Here is a 17,458-nt window from a genome sequence, read left to right as displayed (position 1 = left end):
TTACACTTTCAATTAATCTTCAATCATATATATATGAAAGTGAAATCAAAACATGACATATCAATATGCAATACAAATTCGTTAGACTCGATAAATATGATACAAATACAAATATAAATACTTATTGAGTCTGTTAGTTTCGCAATATATGATAAATATGATAAGTCGTATATGAATTACAGCAAGACCTGAACGTCCTGGAATGTAATCAAAACTGTCTTCCTCGGGTTCCTTGTGGCTGAGGGGTTGCCTTTACGGATAGAGGCATCAGAATGTAGCCACCGTTTAACCCTGCGGGATCGTAAGAGGCAACTTAGTGGATTCGAATTATTGAAGTATATGCATCTCTTAGCTCCAGAAGGTGAGGTGGTTTTGAACCCTGGCGTTGCTTTGAAGTTTTTAACACCCGAGGTTAGCCAAAATCATCTTTCCTGTTTCGACACATAACAGCAAGGAACGTTGAGTAATCTTCAAAAACTGTGTTTTACTCACTTGTGGAAGTATACTATCATGTTTAACTTATTTATTTAAGCAGCAAAGCATGACGTAATCGGTTTATTGTGGTGGCTGAATTGGTACGCTTTTGTGCGTCGCGTTGGCGCTAGCGACAACACGACAAAGCGCAAAACGGCGCGTTGTCAGACTTTCGTCTTGTCGTCCTGTCGCTAGCGACAACAGGACAAAGCGCCAAGCGGTGCGCTGTCGCGCTTTCGACTTGTCGTCCTGTCTCTAGCGCGCCACGCCAAAAGGCGCGTTGTCGTGCGGCGCGATATCGCCCTGTCGTTTGGCTTATAAGCCAATCCTTCAATTTAAACCGAGCGACAATGTGACATCGCGACAACAAGCCGCACGACAACACGCCGTTTGGCGTGCCGCGCCAGAGACAGGACGACAAGACGACAGCGCGACAACGCGCCGTTTGGCGCTTTGTCCTGTTGTCGCTAGCGCTAACGCGACGCACAAAAGCGTACCAAATCATCCACCATAGTTTATGGAGTTTGTAATGCACCGATCGCATTTCCCCCGGTTTTGTTTATCTGATGAAAATTTTGATTAATTGACAATCTGTTTATAGGATAAAAATAATGCTGTTTTTCCGTTCCCCCTGTGAGTTTAATTTTTGTTTTTAACCATATAAAACCGTGTTTAAAGATTGTTACAACATGGCGGATAAACCAGAAAATGGTATGTTTTAATGTTTGTTGTTGTTGCTGTTATTGTTAGTTTATATTTTGATTGCACGCATGTTGGACGTAAGTTTGGTCAATTAGCAGTTATCTTTATATTGTCAGCTAATGTTATAATATTGTCTTCAAAGTATGTCAGATTTTTATTCATTTTTTCCGCATGCGTGAATGATGCTGTATGTCAAAATTAGCTTACTTTATAAACACTGATTATAGGTAAATATTAGGCAATTTTTTGTGCGTTTTTAAAAGTTTCTGTGTCACTGACTGCTCATATATTATAATGAAGCCTGTTAACGTAATTATTCAAGCACACCATTTATTCATGATTGTATGTTATCAAGATACATGTACTTTTCGGTTTATGCCCGTGTATTCATGCGTGAGGTTCCTGTTAACATTAAATCTTACTAAGTCTTGTTGCTTGTATTACGGTTTATAAGTAAAATTGATTCAAATTAAAAATATTACTTTAAACTATATCAACTTCAACTCGATACATGTCGAAGATAGCTAAATAATGCTTCCCAGGGGCAAGTGGCCTACTAAGGTTATTTGACTTAACCTTAACTTTTGCCACCAGAATAGAACCCGCACATCCTTGTAGTCGGACAAGATTTCTATAGTGTTGTGTAGTATAGATATTGAAATTCCTTTTGACTTTATATGGTCTGTTCCGAATTCAAAGTAGGGTCCACAGGCCGGGAGTTAATAGTTTGAGAGGCAAACATCTTAATCACCAGAACTGTCTACTGAAGATATTGCTGACTTGTTAATAATTAGAATAAGAAATAAAGCTGTGAAGGCTAGCCATTTTTCGATTGTCCTACCGAAACGTCCTTTACCCAAGGTAAAAGCGCCCTAACGACTGGAACAAGGTGCGTCGGAATGAAGGAAACCACACGTAAACAAGATACAAGCATTTGTGAATATCACGGTAAAAAGTCATTAGTCAATTTTCAAAGATTTGTCCAAGCATGGTAAACAAATTTGACTGACAATAATTCATTTTTTTCGATGAATCAAAGTACTGAAGTACAGATCGTGGGCCGTAACTGAAATTTTCGCCATGTTGTATGTTCGCCTTTACGGAACGAAAATGCAAGATACGAACCAAAGATGCGACAAAGTTTAAAAGTGCGAATATACGAAGTTTATGCAAATGTACGAAACTTTAAAATTGTCTCTTTACGTTTCCGTGGCAAAAAAACAACAAAAATACAACATGACATAAATCAGACACCATTCAGTGACATCAGTCTGATAAATATTTAATAGTTTCGATTCTTTTCTTGTGGTTTTGACTATTCATTTCATTTGGAGAGACGGTGGTCGGTGACACAGTGTTACTTCGGTGTGTCCAAAAAAACCTACGACGGCCTGGCATTGGTCTGCAATGGTCACAAAAATAAAACAGTAAATAGGTGCCTCTTGAGTCAACATGAATTTAAAGATCATAACCGCAGATACATTAAATAACTTAAAAACAGCTTGCACATAATATCCAAATGATATAGTTTTTTTATCAACATTTGAAATAGAGGAAAAAATACCCATTGTAGACCAATCCCCTATTCAATATTTTAAAGGTATTCAAATACATTTTTTCAGTTGGTTTGTATAGAAACCGTGCTGCGCAGACACCAAGTATTGCCGAACTGACTGATATTGCCAATGAGTTTGGCCTACATTGTGAAGATGGCGAACTAGAAGATTTGCGAGGTAATTTGCTGTAATAAAATTGTTTATAAAGTAAGAGAGCCTTTTGATCTGTGCTTTGTTTTTTCGATGTTTCAGTTGTTAAAATGACCAATGGACTGTATATTACTGTATTGAAGCGTGGATGTGTAGGTAAATTTTTATTTTAATTAAAAAAAAGATAAGACAAAAAGCCGGAAAGGAATTTTACAACCTTTCTTCTATAACTTCTCATTTTGTAGCAAATTTATGCATGCAGTAATTTCGTCATGGGTTCTTGTGTAAACTGTATGAAGGAAATGTCACCATAGGAACTCAAAATACAAAGTTTTTACGAAACATGATCTCAAAAAGATGCTACATGTTCAAACAAACCGATACTGAAACACGACTTGCGATTGGACTAGCAGCTCAAAATTCTATGTGAGCTTCACATGTGGTGAAGAGATCCATAGGTGATATAAAATCATCTACGGATCACTTCAATAAAAGCTTTTCTTAGCCAATGTAAGTAATAATTAGGGTATCGTATCTTAGGCTTGAAGCATGGGTAAATATTTAAGGTGTTTGATAACCAAGTCTGACAACAACAATAGGCTCTCTGAAGCTAAAATAGAAATACAAAATACTTTAAATACTTATAGTGACACTTAGCGATACTATACGGAGGATATGTAACCTGGACAAGCCAAACTAAACTAATTATTTGATGATACTTAAGATGGAACTTGAAACAAGATGATCGAACTTATAAATAATCTCTGAAAATGATCTCAAGAAAAAGAAAGAAAAGTAGTTTACCTTGTATACATGCAGACGTAATTTAGTGAATATACTTAAGAACGGTGACCTGTCAGATTTTGACTAGCTTTTGTAATAGCTAAGAAATTTTCACAATCATGTGTTATTGAAGTCGGTTGTCTAGGGTCGGGTGTTGTACAAATTACAAATCCAGAAAATACTGGTTAAAACATAAAAACGACAACTAACACTTGTTTTCACTTTTGAAAGGATTGTCAACAAAAAATATGCACTTTTCTTAAAGAATTTCGGAAATGGGTTTATGTTACATTTTTATTTAATTTAATTTAACTATAGACTGTGACTTTGTTTTGATTTCAGAGCACATAGATGAAACGCTAGCAGGAAGTTATCAAACAGTGAATGACCTTGTTGCACCTACACTTCCTGTTAAATATCCAAGAACCCCTGGTTTTAGACCGGAACCGGAAGATAATCTATGCAATGCGTGGTAAGAAGTAATAATTTGAGATGCAAGTCTGAATGTATTAAGTACTTTATGATGAGAATTGATATCGTTGACCGTCCGTTGTCCCTGTTGTGTTTTTGTATTTTTGGGGGACGGGAGGGGGGGGGGGCAGGGGATTAGCCATCAAACCATGCCTTCGTGGCAGCCTGTAGTAAAATCTTGTTCTACCACAAATGGAATTTCAAGTATCTAAATACTGATAGCCTAGTAGTAGGTAATTGTTTCTGGTGGCCTTGTTACTGGTGGCCAGATCTGGACTGAACAGTGGATGGTTTTGTTGCTCTAGCTTCGTCGTATTCTGTATCTTATTTCTCGAGTGGCTTCGATAATTTTGTGTTTCGTTTCTTATTATTCGGGTAGCTCCGTCACATTCTATACATTTATCATATTTTTCGAGTGACTCCGCCTCATTCTGTATCTTATATTCTGTATCTTATTCCTCGGGTGACTCCGTCAGTTCGTTTCGTATTATTCGGATGACTCCGCCACGATAGTCTCTTATTATTCGGGTGACTTTGTCGCATTTTGTATCTTTTTATTACGACGGCTTCGTCTTATTCAGTATCTTATTATTCAAATAAATCTGTCACATTCCGTATTTTGTTAATCGGTTGACTTCGTCACATTCTGCATCTATTATTCGCGTGAATTAGTCACTTATGGTAACTCCGTCACATTCGTATCCTATTAATCGGGTGACTCGTCAATTTCCGTCATTTATTATTTGAATGACTGTCAATGGGTGCCTTTCTGTAAAATTTAAAGTTGCAATAAGCGAATGCATCTATTATTTATAATAACATGTACAAGTCTTTTGTGTACCTTAGGTATTGGAGATGTGACATAGAAGGTGCCAAAGACGGGATTCTCAAGGGAAAAACGTTTGCCATCAAAGATAACTTATGTGTAGCTGGAGTGCCTATGATGAATGGATCAAAGATAATGGAAGGATATGTACCTGATATCGACGCTACTGTTGTCACTCGAATCCTAGATGCAGGCAAGTTGAGTTCGATCCTCCGTCACTCTGCAGGCGTCTTTGCTGCGACAATTATTTTTTCAAATAATAGTTCGGTTATACTCAACCTTATATTAACATGTGGTTCATGAATATTTAAATGTTGATAAATATTTTGAAGCAAATTCGAATTAAGAAAACTACTTAATTATTTAATTGATTTTTTCTGTTATATGGAGCCTATTTTCGTTTGTTTTTTGATGTTCATTTCGTGGTTGTATGCTTCGCATACAGTGAAACATAGCTTTGACGTCATTTTTAGGGGGACGAATTGTTGGCAAAGCTAGTTGTGATCCATTCAGCGGAAGTAGCTTTACCAGTGACACTGGTGCAACATTGAACCCTTTTGACAGGACAAGATCTGCTGGCGCTTCAAGTTCTGGTTCGGCTGTTACAGTAAGAATATCAGTTACATTCTTATAAATGATATCATAGCTTCTTCATCACTTGATGATTTATAAGTAATTTACTTATTGAAAACGTATTTACGTGATGACTTTTAAACATTGTCTTAAAGATGTGATAGAAAACTATACTATTACATATATAACATATCTCTCTATGTTACATATCTCTTTTTATTAAATAAATAAAAAAATTACGCCTCCCCACAGATCCGCTTCCCCGCCCACCCACCTCTCCACCCATTCGCATCTCCGACCATCAGCCTCCCCGCCCATCCGCCTTTCCGCCCATCCGCCTCTCCATCCATCCGCCTCCCCCCCCATCTGCCTCTCCGCCCATTCGCATCTCCGCCCATCCGCCTCCCCGCCCATCCGCCTCTCCGTCCATCCGCCTCTCCGCCCATCTGTCTCTCCGACCACGACATCCGCTTATCCTTTATTTAGTGTAAACATTTTTTCCTGTTACAGATTGCTAATGGCGAAGTTGACATGGCAATAGGCGGAGACACAGGGGGTTCCATACGTATTCCAGCGTCATGGTGTGGTATTGTTGGGCTCAAACCTACATGGGGTCTCGTTCCGTACACAGGAGCCGTTTCTGTTGAGATAACATGTGACCACCTTGGGCCTATGACGAGAACAGTTCATGATTGTGCACTCTTGCTGGAGGTAAAAAACTAGTTCTTCACATTGTCTTGATGCAAAATATTTGCTTTTCGCGATGTATGGGTAACAGTCATGAGCGAGTCTTCAGGCATAACCAGTGTAACTACTACTAGTATATATTGCTACACGGGATTATTATTATTATTATTATTAATATTATTCTTATCATTATAAAACAATACAATTCTGAAGTCGGAACAGTATTGAACGATAGCCTGTAAAGATACGATTTAATACAACTGGACTTTCTACGTCATAAACTAGTAGATAGGAAATCATTTATAGATCTATTGATAGTTGTATGACTGAAAAGAACTTATAAACTAAGAAAGATATTTTTATCAACTTCAGGCAATTGCAGGCTTCGATGACGGCCAAGATCCACGCCAACCACGTGGCTTGAAAGTTCCTAAATATACATCACTGGTAAGTTTTGAAGTTTAATTAAAGTCAAGTTCATCTGCTGGATATTTGTAAAGTTGTTGATGTCAATGACGTATCTTAAAAATTGAATTAAAGCAGCATGCCTCTAGATTCATGTTAATTTTCATGAAAATTTTAGAAATGTATTTTGAAGTAAAATATTGTGAGATAGACAAATAAAGCAATTTACATATTGCAATCCTCACTTATAATCCAAGAAAATAACCAAAAAGTGGCCAACATAATTTGGCAAAAAACCCTTACTGCGTTAGTAACTCAGTAGAAATATGGTGATAAAATACTGCAAAAGCAGTTATACTGCATATAACATGTAAACTATAACTTGGATCTTGAATGTTTTTAACTTTCTTAAATTTAGTACATTTTTCCCAATATTGTTTTTCTTGAAATGCTTTGGCTCATCTGGAGGCGTGCAGCTTTAAAATGAAAACACAGTGTAAAAGGGTAACTATGGCGATAAAAGAACGAAATTGTTTCGAATATTCACCATCTATTTCTATTTATTGCTAGTCATTGAAAGACACAGTCATAATTAAATTTATATTGGTGGTGAATTTAGTGACAAACGTTTTTACAGCTTGATGGGAAACTGGACGGTTGGAAGATAGGATTAGTGACAGAGGGGTTTACGGATTGCGACGCCGATGTACAGTCAGTGGTTCGAGCAGCGGCTGGGCAACTGAGCAAAGCTGGAGCGACAGTAGAGGAAACATCTATCCCTTTTCATAAAAATGGTTTGTAAAAGAAATAATGATTCGAATTATGCATAATTTGGTATAAGTTACAGTAAAACCTTTATATATAAGGATAAATAACAATAATGTTAGGCATGTAAAGTAAAATTAATTATGTAATAAATAGAGGATATTGAATTACATAAGTTGAAATGTATTATGGGAGCATCTGGCGAGCATAATATCATTTTATTCAACAAGTTAAATAAATTCAGTTATGATATTTCCTGTTCATCCATCCCGTAAATAAAGGCCGTTTGACGTGATAAAGGGTATTTTTCATTGACGCGCCTCTTTACACTCAAGTGATCTCCCCTTACAGGATTAGATCTCTGCCATCACAACATTTTCGTTAAGATTTTTGACGATTTAATTTTTTTTTCAGTTTTGATATTTATTTTAAAAAGTAAACACGGTTTTACTAATGTTTCAAGACCGTAAGGTGTTAGATGTGAACTAATATAAGAAATAATTTTGGAAACAGAAATATGAAAATAGTTATTTTTGAACATTTTAATATCGCACCGTTTATTTCGAAAACAATGGCCCCTTTCGAAAAAGAAATCATTCAAGTAATAATTAATTTCGATTCTACACTTAACAAAAAAGATTTTTTTTAATCATATCGACAGACTTGACACCACAGCTCAAGTTATAATGTCGCTGTTTATTACAGATAAAACAATTGTTCAACTTTTCATTGGCGTATCTGCCATCTTAACAAGGACCACACCAATCACGTGATTAGTCTGAAGGCAGTGGTTACTGGCCGTAGCGTAACCGGTGCGCGGAGATGATATTCACGTCACGTCAAAATAATATGCACGGCCGTGCAATACCATTTCTACGGAGTCGCAAAATCGGCACGGAATGTGATAAAAAAATCGAGTTCACAAAAAGTATCAACTGCTTCGTGTACTTGCTTTGACTTCGTTTCTCTCGACATATTGTTATCTCGATTTTTTTTACGGTTCCGGCAATTTCGAGATAGTCAGAGTTCTTTTAAAAACGATTCTATTATCCCTTATGCCTTAAATATTATTATTAGTTTATAAGCACCTTCCATCGATATGTCTCTTTATTGAAGTTTTCATCTCGGTTCGGTGAAGGTCAAGGACATTGAGGCTTAATATAGACTTTCCGTTTTGTCATTTATTATTACGCCTTTAACGTCGGGCATACTTTTGTTTTGTTATTCTTGATTTCAGGTCTTGCTATCTGGGCCCCTATTTGCATAGAAGGCACATACCAATGTTTGATTCGAGGAGCTGGTAATAAACAAGTTTTATTATGTTTGTGAGTCATCCTTAAAATGAAATTCTTATTCAGTGTTTTTTCAAAAACTATAAAATAACATGCATTTGTAAAATGTTTAGGCATAAGGAGAAGACACAATTTAACCGGAACATTTATATATTTACCTTACCAAAAGCTTTCTGCAAACATTTTCAGGTTTTGGGTATCATACCAAAGGATAATATTGTGAATCAATGGCAAAGAAACTTTCACAGGGATTTAAGGCGGAGTCAAAACATATGTCTGAACCTTTGAAGCTACTTTGTTTGATTGGAAAATATGTAGAAAAGGTAAACCGTATTTGTTTATCCTTTTTTTTCTATATGAATGCATTGTATCGAATGTTGTGTGTGTGGGGGGGTGTTTTTTTTTTACTTTGGGGAATGGGAATCCACTGTTTTTGCGATTTAAACGAATTTTGGCTTACAAGAACAACGCACTCTTCCAATCAGTGACTCTCTGACATCCAGAAAGACAGCCCACCTACAGAACATAAACAGATCATTCATGAACATTTTAATGTAGATAAAGCGTGATTTACCCCTTTTTAGCAAGTTCCTTTTTCTGATATACATTATTTTTGTCATATTTAAGTATACCTTTACTTTCAGGTATATGGCAACCAGTTCTATGGACGTGCGCACAATTTAAACATGAAGTTGACGAAAGCTTATGACGAGGCATTAAAGAAGTATGACGTCATCATAATGCCGACACTGCCATATAAAGCACCACTGTTGCCGACAAAAGATTCTTCTATCAAAGGTGTGTTGATTAAATTTAATAGGTCTCAAATAAAAGCAAAAAGTGTTGCTGGGTTTTTAGGCTATGTACAATGAGTTATTAGAATTACATTCATCACTGTCTGAAAATAAATATGTAGATGTAAAATAAAGCCATTTAGAATGTTAAACATGACAACTTCTTATACATAGTGCTTGGAATTTATTCTTTTGCATTGATCTATATACTTGACTCTTTATTATTATTATTATAATGATACGTTGGTAATTTAAGTATAAAGACCCGATAGAGATTTTTACAAGTTAAAAATCTCAAATTTTGTGTTGCCTGTCTTTCCAGAACGCTTGAAAGAGACCTTAGGTATGGCTCAAAATACAGCGCCTTTTAACAGCACAGGACATCCCGCACTGACAATTAACGCGGGAAAATCTGAAGGTCTGCCAATCGGGATGATGATTATAGGAAATCAGTTTGAGGATGCCAAGGTCATTCAAGTTGCATACGCATTTGAACAAATTCAAGGAAAATAACGCGGGAATATTAAGAAGGACTTCCGTTAAATAAATTCAGATTGAATACGAATAGACCCATTGCACAATGACATCACAAGCACCTGCTACCAGAATTTAGCAGATTTACCGGTTGGCAAGAAGAACCAATATTTATAAACATTATATAGCAGCAGAATTTTCAAATTCTTATAACTTTTTTATTTGTGGATCGATATTTTAGATTCTTATATCATTTGAAAGTTCTTTGTATTCATATTTTTAAAATATAAGCGGATTTTCATTTTTTGCTTTTAAAAAATAAAGCTCAGCTATTTTTCAACTGTTATTTCAATAGTTTTCTAGCACCAAGTTTAACTCCTTACCAAGAAAAAATGAAAAACGCTTTGTTAATTTATTTTTTAATATATAAAAAATATGAGTAAACTGACCTTTCTAATGATATAAAATACTAAGCTGTTTCATGAAAAATAAGTTTTTTATTATAAATATAAAATTACTATATTTTGCATTTTATCAGCCACCATTTTTTTGCCAACCATCCGAAAGTTACCTGTATCTCTTATCAGCAATTTGTTACTATTAATAGATTTCATAACAATAACATGCAAAGGGCCTATTGGAAAAACTTTTATAATATTATATAATTCACACTTTTATTTCGGCTTAGGACACTAGTATTCAAATTTGAAGTGAACGAAAATATAGAATCTAGACAATTTTTGTAAAAGTTATAGAATTTGTTCTTGACAAATAATTTTATAGAGAATGAACTTTAATGATATGTGCGAAAAATTCCTACTTGTATAAATGTTCTACACCTTATTTCTACATATCTATAAATGCAGGTCGAAAAACAGGACAGGACAAATTTCTATAATTCAAATATTTGGCCATTATGTTCATTTCATTTTTTTTCGCTATTTGAGAAGTGCTCTCTGAGTATTGTTTAATGTGTGAGTTTTTTTACTATATTTTACAATATTATTTTAACATCACTCACTATACATATACAGATATACAGTTTTCTAATTTAACAAGACCTCTCTTCAAATAGATTTGCATAAAATGCAATATAAACGTTGTATGCATAATAAGATAAATTGTATTTCATCCAGAATGTAAAAAAATTATAATGTTTAGCCATTACTATAAGCACACTGTATATATTTTACTATTTCTCACACAATGAACACCCCTGCACTACTCGTTCTTACCAGAGCTACAACCCTTATTAGTCGCCGGTAGAAACCGGCGACTATATTTGTAACAGTTTAATATTATACCTATGGTAGGAGAAGCCCTTAAAATCTGAAAATAAAAGCATATCAATCATTGAAGAATTAAAGACAACAATTATTTTTTAGTTATCTCAAAAATTCAAACATATGATAACTTTGCTCAATGAAATGAAATATACACATATTGACATCTTAAAAAGCAACATTACAATTTTCATAAAATGAATCAATAATGTATCCCCAAGGATCAGTTATTGAATTTAGGGATACTTTTACTTTTTTCTATGAGTCAAGCGTTGCTATTTTATGATATATAAATCATGAATGATATTTGAAATGACACTTTTTAAATTATTTGGCTGTTTATATTTTATGAGACCTATTATATTTCATTATTTTATCTAATTATAAACAAATGCTCCCTTTTCTTTTGTAAGAATCACGTGACTACACGTGGTATGTTATCGTTATAAAATCTATTAATAGTAACAGATTGCAGACATACAGGTAACTTGTTAATGGTTGGCAAAAGGTATGGCGGATGCAAATCATTGAAAATTTGTATAATTAATTACAAAGTTATTTTTCATTAATCAGTTTCATACTTTATATCATTAGAAAAACCTGTGTACTCATATTTTACACATTAAAATCGATTTTCAAAACCTTTTCCTTTTTTCTTGGTAAAGGGTTAAACTTGGCCCTTTCTGTCAAACTTTTGACAAACAAGAACGTTCAATAGTTTAGCACAAAATAATTTCGTTATATTCCGTCAGTTTCAAGGACGGTATGACGGTAGGGGTCCGGAATCGTATTAGATACATAGAAAAAAAAATATAATAAACTATCTGAAATGCAATTATATATAAAAAAAAAAATATATTTTTTCGATAGCGCATAATATCGATGGACAACACTTTTAAAGTAGAATTGCATTGTTTCACATGTATATTTTCATAGTCACTTTGCAAATATTCGATGATCGGTAATTATTTGTCGGTAATTATCGGATTCTGAACAAGTAACCCATACGGATTTCAATGTATGGTGTATAAAGTAGAATTACAAGAAGAATTACCAGCATATCACTTGCCTTACAAGCCTCGGTGGCAAACATTACTCAACATATTGTTCCTCTTTTCTTTACACTTGAACCATTAAACTGATATTTTCTTATGATCTTTATGATAACAATCATATTTCTATCCGGCGACTTGATGCTTTAGCATCAAAATCTCTACTTGTCTTTTAAGAAGTTTGAAATACACATCATCATAAAATAGCTAGCTCCTTGAAAAGGAATGGTTGAACCCTTGAAAAGATACATACAAAGTAACAGGTGCTGTTGCTTTGATCGTCGATTATGTGACGAGAAATATGCGCATGCATTTATACTTCTTGTTAATTCATATTCTCCTTTATGCGTTAATTTACATAATACGGATGCTAATTTTAATAAATCATCATAATAAAGAAACGTGTAAACCAAATCTGCAACGATTTTATTTTTGCTGCCTTTAATTGTATGACTTTTCACTATTTTATCAGTTTACATGAATGCTAATGAATTTCTTTTTGGAAGGCTTCATGTAGCCTTATTTATATTGCAGTTTCCCGTTGCATATCACTTCAACGACAATAGCGTAATAAAACGTTATCACGAAGGTGTCATGTATGACTACCGTAGATTCCATATCAATGATCAACAGTTTACTGATGACTGGTGCAATTTATTAAAGCGATTAAGCGATAAACTGTGTTGGTTTCTGATATGTTTATTCTACGTAGATTACATATCACACTCCACTTAATGAAGAAAGGCCCCTGTCTAGCACCCATTTGGAAATGTAGCCTTCAAATTCACTTGGTATGGGGTCTTTATGAAAATGCTTACAAAAGTGTGATATGGACAAGAAGAAAAACTTGTTTCCACGTAACAATTATTGTTTTACACCTTATAGATCTATTTTTAACCAATATGAACTTTCAGAATTTGCACAAACTGATGTTCCAACATCATTATAAGCTCAATTCTTATTAATTTAGACTTGTTTTCATTTCCAGAGTCCAAAACATCCATATCAAATGCATATCGTACACCCTCTGGACTCTGGTCATGTTTTCATTTTAAAAAAGTCCATATCAAATTCTAATTGTACTTGAAGTAACAAAATATCAATTCAATTCATTTTTTTAAACACTTTCATATGAAAATAAACAGGTAACAAAACAACAAGAACTTTGACATCAGACATACGAATATTATGTAATAAACAATTACAAATACGCAACAATAAAAATATTGACACAGTATAAATATCTAATGAATAATGCAATTTGATTGATTTTGATTTAAACATATTTTATTGCCAAAAATAAGACATATACATACATGTAGACAGTTACAATACAATGACATGACATATTTGGCAAAAGGGTTGACCCACAAGTTCTCTCAACATTAGCAACGGGTCTTCCCTGATGCAATAAATTACAATAACTTATTTTACAAGAATGACTATCAGTTAGATAGAAGTAACAAAACTCACACATATATAGTGCTTGGCTTTAAAAATGATTTTAGGTAAGAAAGAACAATAAAAGTGATTGGGTGTACATGTTCTCTAGCTTGAATGGTATTTAACGATGTTAACTGATTTTTATATATTTGCGTTACAATGACTTAGAAAACATGTACATTTGCCGAATATAACAAAAACAAAAATAGATTTTGAGATGAAATATAGAAGAAAAAAAAAAAATAGAAGAAGAAAGGAAAGAATCTTGTCTATTGTTTTGCAAAAATGAAAGAAAAATACATTAATATTTATTGGGATTGTGCTGGTTTGTTTTCAAAATCAAAAGCGTTTGCTTACTTTTATGAAATGCTGAACAGTCAAAAATATTTTATTATTATTTTCTAAAGACAACTCTTTGTTACCAACTAAAAGTAATTGGACATTTAAAGGGTGAAATTGCCTTAATTCGTTAAAAAGATCAATTCTCTCATTTCGATATTTCGGACAAGTAAACAAAAAATGGTTAACATCTTCTATCTCATAACCGCACGAACAATTTGCATCCTGTGACAAATGATTGCAGAATAAGTGGAAATTTAAGTTACTGCATGCATTTCTCAGTCTGCAGTGTAAAACTGAGAGTTTTCTTTCACCTGTAAGGTACCATTTTGGAGTGTCAGTAGATCGAAAGGTTGATTTCTTTAATAAAGATTTAAAATTTGACAGAGTTTCTACAGATCTTGTTTCAGGTTGCAAGTTGTTCCATAGCATTACGGACGAAGGCACAAAAGAAGAAGAAAATATAGAGTCCGTCTGTTTAAAGTTGCAAAGTCTTCTGAGTTTCTAAGATTGTATGGTGTTGTATTATGAACTCTTTCTGGAAAAATATTACTTAAATAATCAGGAACGTCTCCATTATGAATTCTATATGTTAAAATAAGTTTTTGGTACGTTCTTCTATCAGATAGTGAGAGCCAATTAATTTCTTTATATAAATTTTGGAGAGAAACTGAACGGGTTAGGCCGCTTACGATTCTGGCTGCCTCATGCTGTATTTTATCTAACGTATCTTTTTCATAATTTGTACACCCATCCCAGACTACAGAAGCATATTCTAAAAGAGGTCTAATTAAGAAATGAAATGTAAATTTGGATTAGGGTTTCCCTGTTAAGGGAATATTTCAGTTTTCTCATTATACCTAGTAATTTAGAAGCCGATAATGTTATACTTTTAATATGATCGTGCCATTTTCCATTAGAACTAAAAGTTAAGCCTAAATGTTTATGACTTTCAACAAATTTTACCGGTATGCCATCAAATTGTAATTTTGGATTGTTAACGTTGGATTGTAAAGTAAAAATAATCGCTTCTGTTTTGTTAGGATTAAAATCTACAAGCCATTTTTTAGACCATAAGTTTATCAAAGCTAAATCATGATTAATAATTCCTTCTAGATCGAATATTGATGATGTTGTACAAGACAAAGAGGTGTCGTCTGCAAATAAACGAGTTATACATAGCAAATTTTCTACAATATCATTAACGTAAACAAGGAAGAATAATGGCCCAAGCACCGAGCCTTGGGGGACCCCTGCGTTTACAGTCAGTGGTTGTGATAAAGAAGACCCTACAAAGACCTTTTGACTTCTATTAATTAGATAACTTTCAATCCATTTCAACAAGTTACCTTTGATACCATTTTTCTGAAGTTTCAGAAGTAAACCCTTGTGCGTGAATAATGCAATGGCTATTATGCTGTTATAATAAAGAAAGATAAAGATGATGACAAGCGACAAAAATCTGATTTAACAACTGACAAAAGCTTTTTTTGTTAACTTAAGCCCCAGTCACATTAGAGCTTACGACCAGTGAAGACCAGTTCACGATCACCAGTGACCTCTGGTCGCGGACAATCTTTAAAACGTCTTACGACGGTCATCGATGATCTTTGACAGTCGCAGGTTATCTTATTTAGGTCCCACGACCAATTTCAGTCGTAGAGAGGTTTTTGAGCTTGCACAAAAACCTCCTTGCGATCAAACAGGTCGCTAGTGATCTTTTAAGGTCTTAAGGCTGTCGCACGATGGTCGTTCGGAAGTGCGACAATCTTACGACAGTCTTTACAAATTGCCACTAGTCACTGATAATCTTAAGTAGTCTTTAGTAATCGTGTGATGGTCGTACGACAAGTTGTAGGTGATCGCATGTTATGTCAAGGGCAGTCGTAAGAAATCCCAGGCAATCTTGAGACCATCGTACGTTTACTTATGACCTGTCGTTCGATTGTCAATGATGACTTGTCTTACGATAGTCGCAAAAGTAAATTTATTTGTTCAAAAATGGTTTCGGTCGCAGACAATCGCTGATGATCGTCAGTTTTACAAGTCGCCGGTGGTCGCAAGTAATCGTAAGCTCTAGTGTGACTGGGGTTTTAGCAAATTAATTACAGTTCATTAATTCTTCCAGTTTGTAGGCACTTAAAAGTATCACATTGAAGCAAATAATGAAATTCATCACCAATTCCGTTTTTGTGTCGCCTCTACGGAGTAGTGGCGACATATAGAGATCACTTCTCCGTCGTCTGTCTGTCTGTCCGTCTGTCTGTCCGTCCGTCACAAAACTTGTCCGGCCTACTCCTCATAAACTACTGGTGCAATTTCATCCAAACTTTACAGGAATGATCAGTACCAAGTCTAGTTGTGCATATTGTCAGCATTTTCCGGTTCAATAATTTTTGTCAGAGTTATGGCCCTTTAATAATTTTTATTTTTAAAGTTTGTCCGGACTACTTCTCTTATACCACTAATGCAAGTTCAATGAAACTTTACAGGATTGATCTGTAGCTCAAGTCCTTGCGCATAATCCACGGGTTTTCCGGTTGAATGATTTTTGGCCGAGTTATGGCCCTTTGATAAAAAGGTGTTTTTTTCTGTGTACGTGTTGCCAGATACACAAAAGCTTGTCCGGACTACTCCTCATAAACTACTGGTGCAATTTTATCCAAACTTTACAGGAATGATCAGTACCAAGTCTAGTTGTGCACTGTCCGTCTGTCTGTCCGTCTGTCACAAAACTTGTCCCAACATGAAATTGGTCATCATGAGGCGACACATGTGATTACTGATCGCTCTTGTTATTACAATATGAGAACATGTTTTAAGGTTTCTTTCATGCCAAGATGGCGGCCCTTTTCTATAATTAAGGAGATGAGAATTTGCAAAGATAGTTCATAAGAATAGGTGTGGAATAATGAGATATTGTTGACGCATTTCAAAAATGTTATGTGTGCGTTAGTGGAGAAAATATATCATTTAAAACGACCGCTATAATAGTAACGATAATAATAATAAATTATAAAACATATAATTCTTTAGCATTTGTAGTCGTAAGTATAATTATGTGTTTGATTTGCTTTCACGAGGAATGGTGGAAAAGGGTAGAAAACTATACATATACATGTATTATGACATAGTTATGTATGTGGATGTAACATAATACATATATATATCAAACACAAACTCATTTATCATCTTAACAAAACTGAATCAAACATCTTTTTAATTGCAACATTTATCTTTGAATAAATTTAGTTCCAACAGTTAATTACCAACCCGTTCTATGCAAAGAAACGTTAATCAATCAATTTCCAATGGAAATTAATCGACATACAATCTATAAGAAACGTTCAAATAATAAACACAATAAATAACATAAATACTGCCAAAAT

At 34.4% G+C, this 17,458-nt stretch overlaps 1 protein-coding gene across 1 annotated transcript; it reads left to right on the top strand.

The window, feature by feature from the left end:
• Window positions 1-1,014: 1,014 nt before the first annotated feature.
• Window positions 1,015-10,038, top strand: LOC132738327 (amidase-like). Its single transcript, XM_060725812.1, has 11 exons — window positions 1,015-1,185; window positions 2,799-2,909; window positions 4,008-4,137; window positions 4,983-5,155; window positions 5,436-5,569; window positions 6,046-6,246; window positions 6,595-6,669; window positions 7,265-7,421; window positions 8,630-8,692; window positions 9,312-9,482; window positions 9,801-10,038. Exons 1-11 carry the CDS (start codon window positions 1,164-1,166, stop codon window positions 9,989-9,991), a joined length of 1,428 nt encoding a protein of 475 aa, XP_060581795.1. The 5' UTR covers window positions 1,015-1,163; the 3' UTR covers window positions 9,992-10,038.
• The last annotated feature ends 7,420 nt before the right edge of the window (window positions 10,039-17,458 follow it).

The sequence above is a fragment of the Ruditapes philippinarum genome, unplaced genomic scaffold (genome assembly GCF_026571515.1).
Source record: "Ruditapes philippinarum isolate M1 unplaced genomic scaffold, ASM2657151v2 ctg1450_1_1_1_1, whole genome shotgun sequence".
Taxonomy (NCBI): Eukaryota; Metazoa; Mollusca; class Bivalvia; order Venerida; family Veneridae; genus Ruditapes; species Ruditapes philippinarum.
This window is presented reverse-complemented; position numbering and strand designations above follow the sequence as displayed.

Excerpts from the sequence above, each read along its gene's own strand:
- LOC132738327 (XM_060725812.1), top strand. The coding sequence starts at position 1,164 with ATGGCGGATAAACCAGAAAATG. Across the intron at positions 1,186-2,798 it reads GGCGGATAAACCAGAAAATG|TTGGTTTGTATAGAAACCGT; the intron begins GTATGTTTTAAT and ends ACATTTTTTCAG. Across the intron at positions 6,247-6,594 it reads ATTGTGCACTCTTGCTGGAG|GCAATTGCAGGCTTCGATGA; the intron begins GTAAAAAACTAG and ends TATCAACTTCAG.